Genomic DNA, 18,374 nt, shown 5'->3' with positions numbered 1-18,374 from the left:
AGTGGCATCCTGTTTGCCATACCACCTTCCAAATTCCAGTATTCTGCTTCATGCTTCCAGCTGCTCCCATTGACATTCTCATTTGAAAAACTCAACAAATGAATTCCATATCCCATGATCCCAGTTAATAAGGACTGCTCCAGGAGTTCAACTTCCTACCTGGTTTTGCACATCCTCATTAAAATATTATCTAAATTAACCTTCCACAGCTTGCTTATGGAAATGACAGACAATGCAGTACAATTAAGATCATAAATCAACAATTATGAATTGAAGGCACAGCATTACTTGGCTAAAGGAACTGAATCCATGAGTAGAACTGCAACTAATATCTAGGGGAAAGGAAACTTTGCATTCACTTTGAAAGCCTACACAGGTTCATTCTTCACAGCAGAAGATAACAGAAATGTTGGTGCCACCGGCCCCTACTACTAACAGTCTCAGAAAGACAATCAACAGAATCATAGCTATCATGATTGTACTAACAATTTTAAGGGACATGGTAATGGTCATGCTGTCCACAAGAGGCAAAATCAGTGTAATAATAATGATCATGCAGAATGATGAATATATAAATCCCAACTACCCAGTAGCTGGTGTGATAAAATTGCTAATGAACCCTAGTGGGTTACCACAAGGTATCTTTACAAGGTAGAAGCTTTCATCAACAAGATAGATCCTATTCTCCATGTACAAATCAGTTTTCATAGAAAGATCTGTTCAAATCATTCTTCCTTTTTTTCTGACAGGAGGAGGCTTCATGTGGTATCTTTCATTTTTATGCATGTAATAAACTGCACTGCTGGTGAAGACTCCAGAACAGGTCTTCTGTGGGGTGGTAGCTGCACCCAAACATGGACCTACTGAAATTCTACAGTAACACAGTAGGACAAACGCAGACCTACAAAATCAAAGCTTTAGATCTTACTGGTTTGTAATGAAAGTCTATGGACTAAACAGATTGGCCAAATATTGAGAACTTACAGTGCCAGTTTCAGCATCCTGTTCTGCTGACCATAAATTTACATTTACAATTGTTGCAAGGTGTAAAGCTTTGAGGCAGACTATTCGTATTTCCCCTTCAACTGACACACATTCTTATCAGGAATGGAATGTTTCACATGGTTATATTTTACAGGTTGATGTAAAGACACTAGTGTTACTTCATGGCTATTTTAAGTTTTCTATAATCATTGAATGGATGCTGAAAGGCCAAAACAGTTCCTTTTTTTCACGTGAATAGATGAGAGCTTTGCTACTGATCTGCTGGTAGGATATTTTTATTCTTTCATTCAGCAGTTTCTTCAGTTCCAGACTGAACATCTCCATAGCCCCAAAATATCTGTCATAAGGACAAGCAAAACCTTGATTTGAAGAGCTACTTCCTGTTAATAAGGCAACATTGTCCTCACTAATACCTTATTGCAATGACAAAAAGGCAGTGAACAGACCACAGTGCAGGAAACCTCTGACCAAGAAGAAACTCTTTAAGACCTGCTAACAGCATTTCAAATAAAACACATTGGAGGTGAGAACCTTGAGCTAGTAGGAGCTCTGATGACAAGGAATAGGGAAACAGAAGGAAAAGCCCTCCTAAAAGGGCCTGGATCATCCAATGAAGAGACAGGACATTTTCACATTTGCATACCAAGGCTAAGAACACAGGCAAAACCAAATTCCTTGCATTTAACATGCACATCTATAATGCTCTGACTAGAGGCTTATCCTGTCATCCTCAACACAGGACATTCCCTATCATCAGCACTCTCCCAGGTGAACAGAACAAATATGATCCCACCATTCTCAACATCCTCACTGGTGACTTTTAAAAGAGGTTTCCAGTAACTCTGATGCCCAGTTTATATAGCTCAGTTATTTGAAAATACACAAATGACATTTATCTTCCCAAATGGCAATTTCAACTCTTCTATCAATTTTCACACTCAGAGTGCCCACCAACCCTGCAAATACCAATTACATGCATTTTGAGGACAGTACTCATGACAGTCACTCAGCGCACCAGAGAAGTACATCATGTTTTTGAAAGAGTCCCATGGATACTGCATAAGAAGTAGCTCTTATAAAAACAGACTGATCTGCTCTCAAACAACATCCTAAAAACTATTAAAAATAACTCAAAAAAGTGATAATCATAGAATTGTAGAATAATCTATGTTAGAACATTCTACCCAGTAGAAAGTTTTCCCCAGAGCCATCCCTACCATTCTTTAAGCTGCCTCCCAACCTGGCTAATCATCAGAAGGAAGCTTTTTATGTGGAAAAAGAAAGAAGAGAAAAACTTGTGCAACTTGTTAAAACCTTCCTGTAACGACCTTGCTTTTATCCCAGATACCAGCACTCCCAGGTCTCATACATGAGCTTACCTGGGAAGTCATATCCAGCACACAGGTCACCCTCACATCTCATAGTTGAGATCAATTAACTACTGAGGCCAGACTGAACTCAACAGACCACTGATACAGCACAAACACACCCAACTGCTGCAAAAGCAGTTCTCACAAGGTAATCATTTGGTCTCTGATTGCCAATTCTGAGCCTCAAGAGAAACCCGCAAACTGCCCTCCAGCCACAAACCCAGGAATAAAAATTAGTTAACATTCAAGATAGCAAGACACTGTTTCTCTGCCACACCATAACCTCCCACGCTCTCCACACTTCCCCCCCCCTTCACATCCCATAGGCTGTAACCTTTCTCTTTCTTTGCCTACGTTTAAACATGCCAGGAAACATTACTTCTCTTAACCTGAGAAGACAAATATAACATTTATGCTTTCCTACAAATTAGCATTCCCACATTGAACTTGACAGCTCCGTTTCCTTTCAAAGATGCTCTGATAGATACCGAGGGATCTTCTCAATGTACATTCCTTTCTGAAAGCAAGCTGTCACTTTTAGCTCAGGCCTGAAGGTGGCTTGCATGCTTGAAAGCTTTTCTCCTCAAACTACACGGCTGGCCTAATCAAAGACATTACCTCTGCATACGTCCTTAGATGTCATGGCCACAACAACACAACTACGTTTTTATACAGTTTAAAAATCAAGCCAGATTTACATTCCAACTGAATGTCTAACCCTTAAAAAACATTTCAAATTGTGATTTTGAGTTCCTAAAGGTTTAAAGCCACATTATCCTTCCCAGATCATTAAGACTGTAGAAACTGGAGTGACAGTTTATGAGGCCACTGTAAAACTTCCCAACTTAAATTTTACAAGTCATCACTACCCTCAACCAAAGGTTTGAAAAGAGACTAGAAAGTGCTCATTGCCATTAGAGAGAAAGATAAAGCTAGGAAGATGCAGAAACTCTTCATTGCTTAATATGGTAAGAACAGTTGTCATTAAGGAAGAACAGTCTTCCTTAACAAACCTGCCAGCCCAAACCTCTGGTGGACAAAGTATGACCATACTAGGACTGTAAGGAAACAAACATGGATCAAAAGGACTTGACATTCAAATGTCTTCACTCTCTTAACCTTCTATTCACCATTACAACCAACTCTAATTGCTCCTGTTAATTATTCCATGAGCTACAGCATTTACACTCTCTTGTTCACCTTTTGCCTCCCAGAGCCATGGTTTCTGTAGCAACTATGGTCCATATCTTGAGAGATGTAAAAACCCAGCAGAGACACACTCCTGTTCACTCCTCAACATCACACATGTGCAGAGAGGCATGCAGAGTCACAAACTTACTAATAAAGTTCTTGACCCATTTAAGATAGAATACATGTTTTAGAAAACATCTGAACCATTGTACAGGAGGTGAAAGCTGCACTACCCAAGTACTTTCTAGTTGAATCCCTGTCAGTGTGCCTACATTCAACTTATCTATCCTTGTTTTGAAAAATGACCTGTACTCTTACCATCATGATTAGAATTCCCCAGGGTCCACGGCTCATCTGAATCGAAGTGAGTATCTCCTCCTATTCCAGGTCCAGGAAAGTAAGCATGAGCTAGGAATCCACCTTCTCCATCAAATGGAGAACTGTCTCCATGGAAACCAGAAGCAAAAAATATCATAATATCTGCCTCCTTTCTGTCATTTTTAATTTCATGGTAAGGGACCTCTTCAAAGGTAAGTGGTGTCACTCTCTGCCACACATCAAATGCCTGACGAATGGCTCTCCTTGTATCGATCTCTCCAACTTTGGGGGTATAGTTGTGTACACTGTGTGAATGAAAAAGAAGGGCTGTTTAAATTTGCAGAATACATTACAGACTTAATATAACGCCAATAAATAGCCACATCTACACATTTCCAAAGGGTCTTTATTTTTACAGACACTGCTTTGTGCACAAAAAGTTCTGCTGTTACAAATAAGTTTTGTTACCAACAGAACAACAATCCTGATCTGAAGTCTACATTTATTAATTAGAATCTTCCCAATACTTGGGTTGATCTTGCATTGCCTCCTAAAAACCTGACAAACTTTCAAATCCTGGTGCAGACAGCCAAGTAACCTAGTTTAAAAATGTAAATTACTTCAAATTTGTCTGAAATTATCATGCTAAAATGCAACCCAGTGTATGAATGAGCTTTAAGGTCCCTTCCAACCCAAACCATTCTGTGATTCTATGAACATGAAATATCTGCCATGGAAACAACTTTCAGTCTTTAATGAAACTGTCTCAACTTACTATAATGATTGACAGATGAAGACAGGGTAATACATTCAGTGGTGAAACAGAACATCTATCACTTGACTGGCACACTACAAATACTGAGAGTGGGAAGTTAAACAACTAGCAGTTTGACAATGGCAGAAGTGAAGCCATCTGCCAACCTGCTTCCTGAGGTAATGCGTATGCTGAAGATATGCTTTATTTATATGATTATACACCAGTTTTGCCTAAGGCCCAGAATAGGTTAGAAGCAGGATCTAACTCTCAGATCTCCACATACAAAAGGACCACCCTTACAATTTAAGGGAATGATTATTAGAGGAAGCTTTGAACAAGTCCCTCCTCCCAGTCTCTGCAGCCCCCAACTGTCACTTGAAGAATTCTCTTCCTCCTTGCTCATAGCTCTTGGCAGAAGCATTAGAGTGCCCTGAGCCCTGATTCTCTTTCCCTTCACACCACCATATCTCTTCCTCCACATTCTGGCACCTTTCCCATGCTGGTCACTCATATTTCTCCCTCTTCACCACATACTTCCTTTCTGTCTTAGCCTTGCTCACCCGTATCTTCTCCTTAATGTCTACACTCCTCATTTTTACTCTTCTGCAAACTCCTTCCCCTCAAAAAAAAAAAAAAAAAAAAAAAAAAGGCTACACTTTCAACCGGGGGGGGAGAAATTTTATTTAAGTTATATTCTTATTGTCAGAAACTTCCATTGGTATCATTCAGCAATTGCCTTTCAAATGCCAAAGGTCTAAATGACAAACAAAACACATTTCTGGGAAACAACCCTCACTATATAACACTCACTCGATACCTGTAGCCCACTTCAGCATACTGCCTCAGTAGACCTAAGTCTGGACAAAAGCAAGTGTTGCACCACAGGAGCAAAAATAAAACCTCTGCAAAAAATATATATTCAGGAATAAGTTGCAAATTATTAGTGGGAGAAAGTATCACACCTTTAGACAATGATGTTCCTTCTGCATTAATGGGTTGTTGAAGAAGACTCATAACCTATGAGCTAGATCCTTTGATTGCTAAGGGAACAGAATGGTGCTTGCTAGGATTTTCCTGCCAAAATTACACAGTGGGTGACTGGGATTTAGGCATCTTTACTGATCAGTTATTTTGTAATTGAGAACAGACTCTGCAGTTACCCCAGTGCTGTGAAAGTGTTCCCCTCCACCATGTTGTCAGAATGAAAGCCTCAACTAGGTGTTATAGGGAAGCTCCAGGATTTAGAAGTACGCACACAGTTTGCATAGCAAAGTAGTACAGCACATTTTTTCCCCCAAACAAAGAGTCAGGGAGTGGACTATACCTGTAGGTTATATGCTTCTGCCTCCACTTTTGTCCAGTTAGCGCATACCGCTTTTTCCTCCGGCTACGGCGGAGGTGGGGATGATCTGGAACTCCACATCGAGGCTTTTTCATCCACCTGCAAGGGAAAAGAAGGAAAGAAAAGCAAGTTAACAAGAAGCCTGGAAGAGAGACTCAAAAGAATTCAGGGGTGGCTGGAAGACCTCTGAGGGATGGCCAGTGCAGACACTGGAAGGGCTCAGTCATCCCTCTCTCGGGTTCACCCTCTCTGCACAGAGCTGTACACCCCACCTCTGCTGGCAACCCACACACCTCAGTATACCAAAAGGAATTAATTTTTCCTTTTGGAAACCAGATCAGGAAACCACATACCAGATCAGGTGGCTTTTATGCTTAATAAGAGCTTAATGATGATAATGCCACAAAAGAGACGCAGATTAAAACTGCATGTATGTGTGCACTGGGATCAAACTCACCTATCACCTCCTCTATCCTCTATTTGTTAACGTGTTCCTGCCCCAGTAGAAACCCTTCAATTCATAACTTACTAGATAAGATTGAGCAAGCGCTAACACGACCCTCCCAGACAAGACTAAGGCTTTCACCTGTAACAACCAGAACAGATTGACCACAGCACACATTCTGTTAGATCTTTCCACACAATCCTTAACTCTTCTGATGTCAGTCATGATGTAGGAAACTCTTGCCTCTATGGCCACGTAGACTGGAAGAGCAAAGAATGCTCTCCCTTGCACAGGGATTCATGCACTATTATAAGACATGTCAGGTCTTCTACCTCCTTTACCTCCAGCCTTAACAGCCTTTTACTTATTTGTTGCACCAGCTGGAGGGTGTCAAACACTGGCACAGGCTGTCCAGAGAACTGGTAGAACCTCCATCCTTGGAGGTATTCCAAACCCTACTAGACATGGTCCTGGGCAACCTGCTCTAGCTGTCTCTGTTTGAGCAGGGGATTGGAGCAGATGGTCTCAAAAGGTCCCTTCCAACCTGAATGGTTTTCTGACAAGGAGAAACAGACTGTACCCCAGAATACTATCCCACTTGCTGGTGTGGGCACACTCCAGAGAAGACAGAAATGGCTTATAGAGGAACCAATCTGCCCATCACTGCATGTGGCAGCAGGGGAAAAAGGAGACAGGGACAGGAACGGAGAAACTACAGATCTCCAAGGTTCCAGCACAGCAACCTTCTGTCCCAGCCACATTCTTCAGGATTCTGCAATGCAGCCCAGGACAGAAGACTAGAGCCCAGGAATAACACAAGCAGTCTACGACCACAGCTCTCTGGCACTGCCTTTAGCCTTCTGTGTGGCTGCTGCTGAGGACATTGTCACTGCCATTCCTCAGGCATCTTATGCATTTGATCCCCTCACTTGGATGGCAAAGACAAGTGTCCACTGTGACACAACACCTTAAGAACACACTGCAGGCATGGGATGCGGAAATGTGCTGCTGCCTGGTCACACAAGAACAGCACTGTAGCCCACCCTGGCAGATTTCTCACACAGGACACCGAATTCTCACCCCTCTCCTCAGGAGGACCTCCCCCACACCCCTGGCCACTCAGGGAACAACTTCTGGCCCTCAAATGAAGACATTCCTCCATCAACCACAGCACTCCAACAGCAAGCAGTCCATATGTGTCCACATGTCTGAGCCTAAACAATGTACATCTCTATCAAAATGAATAGCCTCACACCTTCAGGAAGGGGATGTCTTCCTTTCACCAGTAAGGGCTTTACAAGACTTCTTTCTGGGACACCTTTTAAATAAAAACCAAAGAGACATTTTGCTTTGTACAGCCTCACAAGAACATTCCTTCACAGCACACATACCCGCTCCCAGTTCAGCTGACCTTTCCTTGGTCCACTTCCTATACGTAAAAACTACAGGTGCTTACAAACCTCAGTGCAGTCATCTTCTCCCCACCAAGAACAGAGCAAATGACAGCTATTATACATATTGTACTGTACCTGACAAGAGCCCAAGCTGTGTATGTGAAGCTGGCATGGATCTTCCCCACTTACAGGAGCTTACATTTATCAGTACAGTATGTCTTTCAGAAATCTAAGCAACCTGCAGAAATCAGATCTGTCTTGCCCACACAACTGCTGCCACCTTCAAAGCAAAGTGGTACATCTAAGGTTTGCTTTTAGAAAAATCATATTAATTCAACTTCAATACACTGTGTTTTTCCAAGTGTCCTTTATTTGTGTTCTTCTGCATTGCTTCTACCACTTTGCTAGAGAGAGATGTCAGGCTTACAATAGCTTGTATCCTCCCAAGTATTCCCTGTCAAGCTGAGAATGTTTCTCTGGATCAGTTCCCTGATTCAACATACTTCCCAGACACATGGGCCCATGTTTAATCATGGGCCAGGGTACAAGTCCAGCCATCTCTTCTTTTCTCAGCAGGGCAGATCTATGGCAAAATAATCACAAAGCTGTAGCTTGCTGCCACTGATCTCCTTTAGCTGAGGTTTTTGAGAGCCATTCTCTATTGAGCAGTTTGGATAACCCTTTCTGTGTTCCAGGGTGTTTATCAAAACGCATCACATCAGAAACAACAACACAATTACTTGAAGCAGGATTCAGACTTCAACTTGTGGTTCCTCTCTGTCCTGCATTCTGAGGCGAGGGACCCGCACAACAGGCTCAAGACAAAGCACATTACACTTCCAACACAAGACTATTTCTTGATTCCCTCCAGGGCCATGAGATTGATTACAATGAACACAACAGTAACCACTTCCATTAGGTGCCAATGTGCCTTCTTTCCCAGCACACTCACAGGACTATATCATTGCCTAGCTGCTAAGCAAAATTACAACTCAACCTACTAGCTGTAGGCAGACACAAAGTTTCTTGAGGCACTGTCAGTTGCAGGGTATGAGGAGGCCACGATACACACTGTCATCCACTCTCCTTACAGAAAACTAAGTAACTCAACCTCCTACATCAAGGCAGCCTTGCTGTCAAATGGACCTCCTCCAAGGCAGCCTGACATCTGGGTACCAGTAAAGAACACCAGTGGTGATGTTCCTTCCCATTTCCCACTCCCACTGGCAGCACCTGCATCGTAACTTTCATACACTTGGTTACCCATCTTGGAGGAAAGAACAAGCTTGAAGTTTGGAGGCACATGGGGAAGAGATGAAGAACTTTAGTTTAGTAAACAGAACATGCAGAACCCATTCCTTAACACATAAAACACAGAAAATAATAACTTCACACTCTGATTCGAAAGTGACTTTCAAGGGGTAGCGCTTACAGCACTGACAGAAGTGACAAAAATTTGTAACTGCAATTACCAAAACTTACAACAGAGACTGAAATAAGAGTTTAGCAAATGTCTGAGTAATTCAGAGCTCTCAGAGCCAGCCTGCCTCATTAGCTCTTCTCCTTTTGCTCAGCTTCCATTACCAGGTCTGATGAAGTGACAGCCCAACAAGGCCAAGCCAGCTATGCCCCTCCTACTCAAACTAGCTCACTGCTAAGAGCAATTAGGACCTTTCTTTCCTTTCATGGAATTTCCAGGTAGGTGCTCCTGCTCCACCCTGCCAAGCAAAACACAGACCTACTGATTCAGGACAGATGGAGGCAAGAACAACATCACACCTGCAAAGCACACTCGCATCTGGCTGCACCTGAGGTTTCAAGCCTTTGGAGACTTGAGTTTCAGAAGAGGGGAACTATCTTCTCCTATCAGCCTTTGGGTGTTCATGCACCAATCAACCCCTGCCTACATACAAATTCACTAAAACATGGGCAACACCTTCCTTTCCTCCAGAAGAATACTTTCACTTATTAAAGCAGGGGCTCCCACATGCAGTTTGCTCCCTTCCCCTGTCACTCACAGGGTAGCAGAAGCAGGTCCCTAACTTTCCAAAATAGCACCCCAATATCATAGCCCCTTCTTCCCCCATCCCCTTCCAACTCATAAGCATCCTGACTGCTACCTTCTACACACCAACTGCAGATACACAACCTTGCCTTCTGGCTCTGCTTGAGCATTCACTTACAAACCATGTTACTGATGGCAGAGATATCAGATGGAAAATCCCCACCTTTAAAACGCATCGCATTTTCAACTCATTTGAACAGCAAAACAACAGGATTTTCTCTATCCCTCAAGGGAGAAAAAGGAGCTTTTCTTCTGATCTAAAAGAGGGAACATTACATTCACTGGAGAGGCACTCCCAGTCCAGGATGATCCTTTTCTGCCTAATTCACTCATTTATCCTGTTTCTCCCTCTTGTAGTCTGGAAGGCATAAAATCAAACCCCTTTGTTCTTCACACTATTAGGTTACTTTGTGCACCCTTCTTTTTTGTTACCATGTCCCTTTTGCCATCAGAGTGCCACAATGGGAGAGATGAAGAAGTAAAGAGAGCACACTCTAAAAAGGGTCTGCTAATGCAGTAAGAAAACGGCAAAAGAAAAACTCTCAGGCAGGGCTAAGCATGTTCTATTATTTGTATATTCTTCTTTTTGCTCACTATGAGATGCTTCTTTCCCCCAGAAAGCTTTAGTAAGACCGTATCTAAACTCCCTCCTTTAGTCAACAGATGCTCCCCTAGTCCAGACCAACAGCCAACATATTCAACCAGTACAGAACACCCAGGCAATCAGATGACAAGAAGCCAGTGCAGTAGCAGCAACAAACACTGCTCCATGCCAGAACACCAAATGCACACCACACTTCACAATTATACATCAAAGAGCAGACTAAAGGCAACTGCCTTCAAACGACAAAGTCCCTCCAGCCTTGGTGATTCAGACCAATGCTTCTGTGCTATCAAATCATCGCTCACAAACAATATACATGGTCAACATACAGCAGAGAACATCTGATGTCCAATAAATGACAACCATTAACAGCTACATAGTCTTGACTATCGTCACCAGACTACAACAACCCACTTCAGCTCAGACTACAGATCGTCACAAATAGCACCTATGGAGATCCACAACTCCCGTTATTTAAGAAATATATTAAAAGCCATTTCTGGAGCCAGATTTGCACCTAAATCTGGACAGAGATGAAAATGAATTAAACACTTGGTGTTCTTTGTTTTCAGAAGCTCACAGGATTCATGCTTTGCCTATGCAACAGCAATGGGCATCTATGTACAAAAGAACAACATTTAACAAGAACTTCCCCTCACAGTCCCAAACAGTAACGTTGGCAAAGAGAAGAGGTGTTTTCACTAGGGACATCTTTTCACAATCAACATTTCTCTTGCTGAGCCAGTCAAATCTATCACTTTTGAGGACTTCTCACAGCTGGAATAATTACCCAGGGAATATAACAATGTGTTAAGAAAGGGAAAGACAAAATTATCCTATGTTAATCTTACTCAATAGTTGTCTGGTCCAAAACTCCTGTTACTGGAATCCCATAAAACTGTTGCATAGTGGCAACTGCAGACTGCACAGCTTTGCCCGACTGCAAGGCTGACATTTGGCTGTCAGATGGAAGTAAGTAGCCGTAAGTTTTTAACCAGCCCTGAAAAAGAAAGAAACAGATGGTAAGATGCCATGGAAAGTTTTCAACTTAACAGATCAGAACATCTCCTCAAATAAAAAAGTGATGAACTAGCCCAAAAAAATTCAACTACCTCTCTTTTTTTATGGCTGGGTTTGGTAATATCATCTGATCCCCAGGAAGGGCTGAAGACCCAGCTTAACATCAGCTGTCCTGGCAGACAGTGCAGACCTGCCAGTTAAAATGGCATCATTCCTCATGAGTAACTGGGGCAGACTTAAGTCTTTGGGGCAACAGAAATGCCCAAGATGCTCGGTCCTTGTTCCAAAGGCTTCTTATGCACCCTGTCACCTTGCATCACAAGATGGCAAGGTGACATCTCACTTCCTACTGCAGCATGCTCCCCCTAACACTCTGCCCACCACCTACTGCTGCCTCTGGACCATCGCTCCAAGCAAACAGCTTAACAGGCCTGGGCAATCCCCACAAACACAGCCTCAGCTTTACCCTTGTACAGAGAACAGGAGAATTACTTACATAAAAACCCCACACACCACCACCACCAAAAACCAACCCCAAAACAAGCAACCCACACACAGAAAGCTTGCAGGGACTCTGTTTGGATGGACTTTTCCTCTTGTAACAGCAGACAGCCAGCAAACTGTCAGAACAGGAAAACAGCCAACTCTTCTCAAGGAGCTTTGTCCCTTTTCCCTGCCTCCCCCCCAAAACCCAGCCTTAGATAAAACCACGTCAAACTTGTCAAAACGCATTTTCAAAGACACACATGAATTTAGGATTTTTTTTTCCCCTCTCCTCTTCCCTCCCTCTCACTTTGATATTACAAGAAAGAGGAATATCACCTTTAAGTGGAAGTGTAATAAAACCTGAATGAAGGCTTGCTTTCACAAACCTTTCACCATAACTCTGCTCACATACACCCCAGTGCTATGCTTCTTTCTTCTGGCCAGTGCTCCACCCCTCCAAGACAATTCTTAGATGAGGATTACTACGAGATGGACCATGAGGACAATCCATCTGACCCACAGGACACAGCCCCCAACACACAAGCACTGATGGATCACATTGGCAGCCTGAACACTTAGAACAAAGGAGAGAGAAGAGACATCTTCTCTTAACCTAACATAGCAGCGGGAAAGCAGCTCAAGTCAGGAAGAGCACAAGAGGGAGAACAATCCCCATTTCATTGTGGCAACAACAAGATAATAGAATCCACTGGGAACAGAGAAATGTCCTGTTTCCAAGGCAGAGAATGAAGGTGTATGACAGCATCTGGGCTGCGTATGTTAAAGTTCACCAACTAAATAGCCATACAGAGTATTCAACACAGGTGAAGCCAAGATACAAAACTGCTTGGAGACTGGATACGTGCTACCACTGCCCTGGCATCTCGCGTTGGCCTCTGACAAACAGTATGCTGGAACTCTCGGACCTTTGGTCTGACCAAAACACACTGTCCTTGAGCAGCAAGGGCAGAGCACGCCACCCAAAACGCTACCCAAACTAAACAACCAGACCGGCTCTGAGCGGGGCCACCGTCGCGTATCCCCTTTTCCTCTCCTCCAGACTCGGACGCGGTAGCGGGCAGGGGAAAAGGACCCCGCGATGCCCGCACTGCCACGAAGCTCTTTCCCTCTGGAGAATGATGCCCAAGAGCACCCGGAGGGGCCCGGCTGCCTTCACCTGCCCGCCCCATCCTGCCCAGGTGCAGCCAGAGGAACTGCCGGCGCCTGCGGCCGCACAACCCAGCCCGGCCGCCCCGGAGGGCCCGCAGGAGATGCCCGAAGGCTTCCGGCGGGCAGCACCAGGCGCGGCGAAGGGGCTGGAGCCGGGCGCGGAGACCCGAGGAGCCGCTGCCCGCCCAGCTTTGCAGCCCGGGCCACCACAGTGCACAGCCCGGCTCCCGGCTTCCACCCACCCCGGTCCCAGCTGCGGCACCACCGGCATCCCGCCCCACCGAGCCGCTCAGCGCCTCTCTCTCTCTCAGCCCCCGCCGAACCCCGGCCCCGACCCCGCTTCCAGCCCTACCCGTCCGGTGCTGGTGTCGGCGGCGGCGCGGAGCAGCGCGCAGAGCAGCGACAGCAGGGAGCCCGCCGCAGCCAGGCCCCGGCGCCGCCTCGGCGCCATGGCAGCGCGGCGGGGCTCCGGCCAACGCTCCGGCCCAGCGGCGCGGGCGGCGGCTGCGCGGGGCAGGCGGAAGCGGAAGGCAAGGGCCGCTGAAACACCGCTTCCTCCGCCGGGCCGGGGGAGGGATGGTCTCTTGTCGAGCCTCGCCCGGCGGGGGCGCGGAGGGGGGTTGCGCTTCCCCGTCGAGAAGGGAGCGGACCCCCGCGCTAGGAGCCCCAGCGCTCCGTCCCTCAGGGAGGGCTCGCAGCAGCACCAGGGTAGAGCCGGAGGGACGAGGTGTTCCTCCGTGCGCCTCTTCCCTCACGACGAGGCTGTTTGGTGTCCGCAGAGGTCCTGCTCCCTGGCAGGGCTGCCTCGCGCTGGCTCTGGCCGCGGCCTGGGGATCTCCAGAGGTGCGGAAGCGCAGGAGGGCGGCTGCGTGCACCTCACAACGAGCCTGTGGGGAAGGGGGGGTGCCGCTGGCAGTCCGTTGGGCAGTGCTCCTGCCCTGACTGAATCCATGCGTGTCTGGAAGGAGCTAGTGTGCTGCTGAGACGTGAACCCAGGGGTTTCTCTGCTACCTCAGAGACCCAGGGACTTTGTCACGCTCCATTTCTCCCTGTTTCACTCGTGGTGGCAGCTGAAGTTTGTGGGTAGCAGAAGCCCAGCCCAGCCTCATTTTGTTCAGAGGGTGTGAGGGAGCAATTTGCAGCCTGCATTGCCACACGTGCTTAATAAACTGTTCTACCAGGACTTCTTGGGGGGGTAGATGCTGTGCCACCGAGCACATTTCTTGTGCTGTCATTAATGGTCATGCTGAGACCAGGAGTTCGAATTCATGTCTGCTTGGAGGGGAATCCTGGAGCATGGCGCCACAGCCAGCCTGGCACATGGGCAGTTTGGCTGCACATGTGAGCCGTGCAGCAAGTGTCAGTGCACCGGGGATGTGCTCAGACCTGGAGGAGTTGCTGTGCTGGAATCCCGGGACAGAAGGTGCTGCTGCTCCCCCACAGAAACACTGAGGACATTGGGGTTTAGAGGTTCAGCCAGTTCTTCATCCAGTGCAGCGTGTACCTGCTCATGACACAGTTGGACACGAAGGATCCCCAGCAGGACGCTCTGAGGGACAGTATCAAAAGCCTTACTAAAATCCAAACATTCTCCCCCATCCTCGGGGATAACTCAAAGCCTTTGAGTTGCTGTTGGAACAGCAACATCTAATTGCAATTTACTCAAGTCAGCCAGATGTGCTAGCTCAGGGACGTGTTTCCTGCATCTGTGTGACTGCTGACGCAGCAGTCCTACTTGAAAGGAGTGAAAAAATCAAGTGCTTGGACATCCTGTGATGGTACAATTTATACAGGGAATGTCACCACAGCACAGCTCATCACTATGAGCTGATTCTCCTGATGATGGCAAACATCACCCTTAAACAGTGTAATACACTGAACCTTGTTTGTTATTCTACTCCCTTTACTGGAGCAAGAAACTCCATATCACGATAGTAGTAACCTGTGAAGCTGAAAAGGCTTGAGGAGATTTAACAGATGTGCCATTTCTAGATCCCAAGCTGGAACTATATGTAAATGGGTCTTTGTATTATCTGAACAGCAATTGTTATGGGTTATTCAATAACTACAGTGAATGGAGCAGTGGAGGCTTCACACTCAGGCTGAAATGGGACTGCCCAAGCAGTGGAATTAATTGCATCGACAAAGGCCTGTCAGCTGGCCAAAGAAATGATAGATTCTTGATATGCATTTGGAGTATGCCGTGCAACTGGGCAGTAATGAAAGCTGTGTAGGTTTATACTTCTAGTGAAACATGAAATGCTTCTCAAAATACTGACCTGTTAAAAGCCTTACAATTCCAGAGAAACTTGCTATCATTCATCAGCTCATACTAGCAGGAGGACAAAAGGAGAGATAAGGAATAGTCTCACAGATACTGCCCCTAAAGCTGCAGCACGACAGCTGTATGAACCACACACACCCACCAGCGTAATCTGGTGTTGCCTGCTCCAGAAAAGATACATTTGACTCTTCCTGCTGAAGAAATGGACTCTACGAAGAGCTATGAAGTGACCAAAGCTTTGCAGGGAGTATGGAAATCAGGTATTGAAAACTTTCCTATTTTACCAAAGCAATACCCAATTTTCACAGCAAAAATGCATCACCATGTAGTGCATTTTGGGACTGCTGCACTACCCAGACAGTGCTACAAACTGGTTCACCAGGGATTTATGTTGCAGCCAGTTAGGTACCTGTGTCCTGCAGCCACTATTTAGCCTTCATGAATATTTAATAAAGACCTCAACAAACAAGAAAACTGTCTCCCTATGAAATATGCATTTTATTAGCAGGAAATAAAGATGTGGCTGGGTATATTTTACAGGTTCAGAAATGATAAAAGCCAGTCAGGACCAGGCACAGCTGAGGTACTGAAACCTCTAGAAGGGGCTCTGCACTCCTCCAATCCAGGGAATCAGTGTTTGGGGGAAAGTCCACAAAACAAAATATAACTTCTTTCCTTGGGAGGAGGCACCATTTCTGTTATTGCTAACCTTTCTCAGCAGTAAAGATGAAGGAAAAATCAACTGGAGTCCATCACTCCCACCTAAAAGCTGCAGCCAGACTGGAAGTGGGAACCAGGGAACCTTCCTGCCACTGAGGGAACATCCACCACCACAGAGACTGACTCACCCGCAGCTGGGAACGTACACAGAACCAGTGGGTTGGCTGTGAAACCACTGATCTTGCATAAGAATTCAACAACAGCAGTGTGGAAAGTACTCTTATGAGTTGCCCATGGACTGTAAGGGCTGGGAACTGAAAATGCCAATGTGTCTTTAAAAATAAGAGAACTATGGAAATGGACAATTCAGATCTTCGGGTATAGCAGTTGACATCATCTACCTGGACTTGTGCAAAGCACAGGTTGGGCAGAGGAGAGATTCAGAGCAGCCCTGTGGAGAAGGACTTGGGGGTGTTGATCAATAAAAAATTGAACATGAGCCGGCTTCAGTGTGCGCTTGCAGCCCAGAAAGCAACCGTATCCTGGGCTGCATCAAAAGGAGCGTGACCAGCAGGTCGAAGGAGGTGATCCTGACCCTCTGCTCTGCTCTCATGAGATCTCACTTGGAGTATTGTGTGCAGTTCTGGTGTCCTCAACATAAAAAGGACATGGAACTGTTGGAACAAGTCCAGAGGAGGCCACGAGGATGATCAGGGGACTGGAGCACCTCCTGTATGAAGATAAGCTGAGAAAGTTGGGGCTGTTCAGCCTGGAGAAGAGAAGGCTGCGTGGAGACCTCATAGCAGCCTTCCAGTATCTGAAGGGGGCCTATAGGGATGCTGGGGAGGGACTCTTCATGAGGCACTGTAGTGATAGGACAAGGGGTAATGGGTTAAAACTTAAACAGGGGAAGTTTAGATTGGATATAGGGAAGAAATTCTTTGCTGTAAGGGTGGCGAGGCACTGGAATGGGTTGCCCAAAGAAGTGATAAATGCTTCATCCCTGGCAGTGTTCAAGACCAGGTTGGACGGAGTCTTGGGTGACAATGGTCTAGCGTGAGGTGGCCCTGCCCATGGCAGGGGGTTGTAACTGGATGATCTTAAAACGTCCTTTGCAACCCTAATTATTTTATGATTCTATGATTCACGCTGTGTGAAAACCAGGCTTCCTAGAGCTAGGCCCATCCCTCCACTAGCCCTGCGGCAAAGCTTGCAAACCAAGACAAAAATACTGTCTCCTTCTCACCTCCCTAGTTCAGATTCCATGTAAAGTGTGGATGAGGGCTTTGGAAGGGAGGGAATGAGTCTGATAGTGCAGAGAAAATGCCTAGACACGGTGTGGCCCCAGTTGAATGAAGGGAGGCACCAGCAAACACTTAGGAGGAAACTATTGGAAGCACAAGGGTGTCAGGTCTGTGTGTGTTGGCTGGCGGAGCTGCCCAGGGTCTCTATGCATATTCTGCATGGTGCTGCTGAACTCTCGAGATGGTGTTCTGGACGCTATGTGGTCACAAGACAGCAGCAGTGGGTGTATTTGGCCCTTGTTCTAACACCGGCAACTCTGCTCCCTTGCTTTCAGGCTCTGCTCTATTATAGGGAACAGTCCTTTCTTGCCGCGCCGTGGGAAATAGCTCTGGGATGGCTGCCTCTTAGAGAATTATTTCCTGGGAAGATCCAGGATTTCTGCATATTTGCAGCCAGGGTCTTGTTCAACCTGAGAAGCTCCAGAGGATTCTCAAGTTGCAGCATGCATCACCTGTGTCTCCAGCGAGCTTCTCAAGAGACGCCTGTAACAATGCCCTGTTAGAAGCTGCTGTTCCCTCCCAATATTTCTTCCATGTACTTGCCCAGATCTTGGCTTCGACTGAATCCTGTAGTTAGTTCAGTTTGAACTGCTCACCTCTCCCCTCCATCCCTGTGCACTCGGTGCATCTGCCCTTCAAGCACCAGCAGTGAAGCTGTGCTCCATGGCTCCTTCCAAGAGCTGTCCAGGGTCTATGACCCTGTGCTGACTCTGCTCACTCCAGAGGCAGTGTCTGCAGTCACTGCAGATGGTCTTCCCAGCACTCAGCTTCATAGAGAAGTCACCCACTGGGCCATCACAGCACTGCCACGTTGCTGCACTGCGCCATCTCATGCCACTTTCTATGTTGTCACATCACCACGTTCTGTGCTGTGGCCTGGCTGCTGGCCACTGACAGCATCTCATCATTCCCACCTGGTGGTGGGCAGCAAGTACAAGGGTGAGGAAGTTGGATCCTGA

At 46.1% G+C, this 18,374-nt stretch overlaps 1 protein-coding gene across 3 annotated transcripts in view; it reads right to left on the bottom strand.

Annotated features, from left to right (window-relative positions):
- MMP24 (matrix metallopeptidase 24) overlaps positions 1-13,660 on the bottom strand; it is a 35,649-nt gene extending 21,989 nt beyond the window's left edge. For 2 of the 3 annotated variants that reach the window (XM_061375498.1, XM_061375499.1), the window contains exons 1-4: positions 13,520-13,660; positions 11,343-11,491; positions 5,966-6,082; positions 3,885-4,189 (exon numbers count right to left, since the gene is read on the bottom strand). In XM_061375498.1, the coding sequence (XP_061231482.1) occupies positions 3,885-4,189; positions 5,966-6,082; positions 11,343-11,491; positions 13,520-13,618 (670 nt within the window). In that variant the 5' untranslated portion in view covers positions 13,619-13,660. The remainder of the gene's footprint in view (positions 1-3,884; positions 4,190-5,965; positions 6,083-11,342; positions 11,492-13,519) is intronic. The other variant, XM_061375500.1, reaches the window with a different exon arrangement.
- Positions 13,661-18,374: the final 4,714 nt, after the last annotated feature.

This window comes from Neopsephotus bourkii, unplaced genomic scaffold, assembly GCF_033783945.1.
Source record: "Neopsephotus bourkii isolate Nb327-2 ecotype Australia unplaced genomic scaffold, CSIRO-AGI_Nbou_v1 NB_1663, whole genome shotgun sequence".
NCBI lineage: Eukaryota > Metazoa > Chordata > Aves > Psittaciformes > Psittacidae > Neopsephotus > Neopsephotus bourkii.
This window is presented reverse-complemented; position numbering and strand designations above follow the sequence as displayed.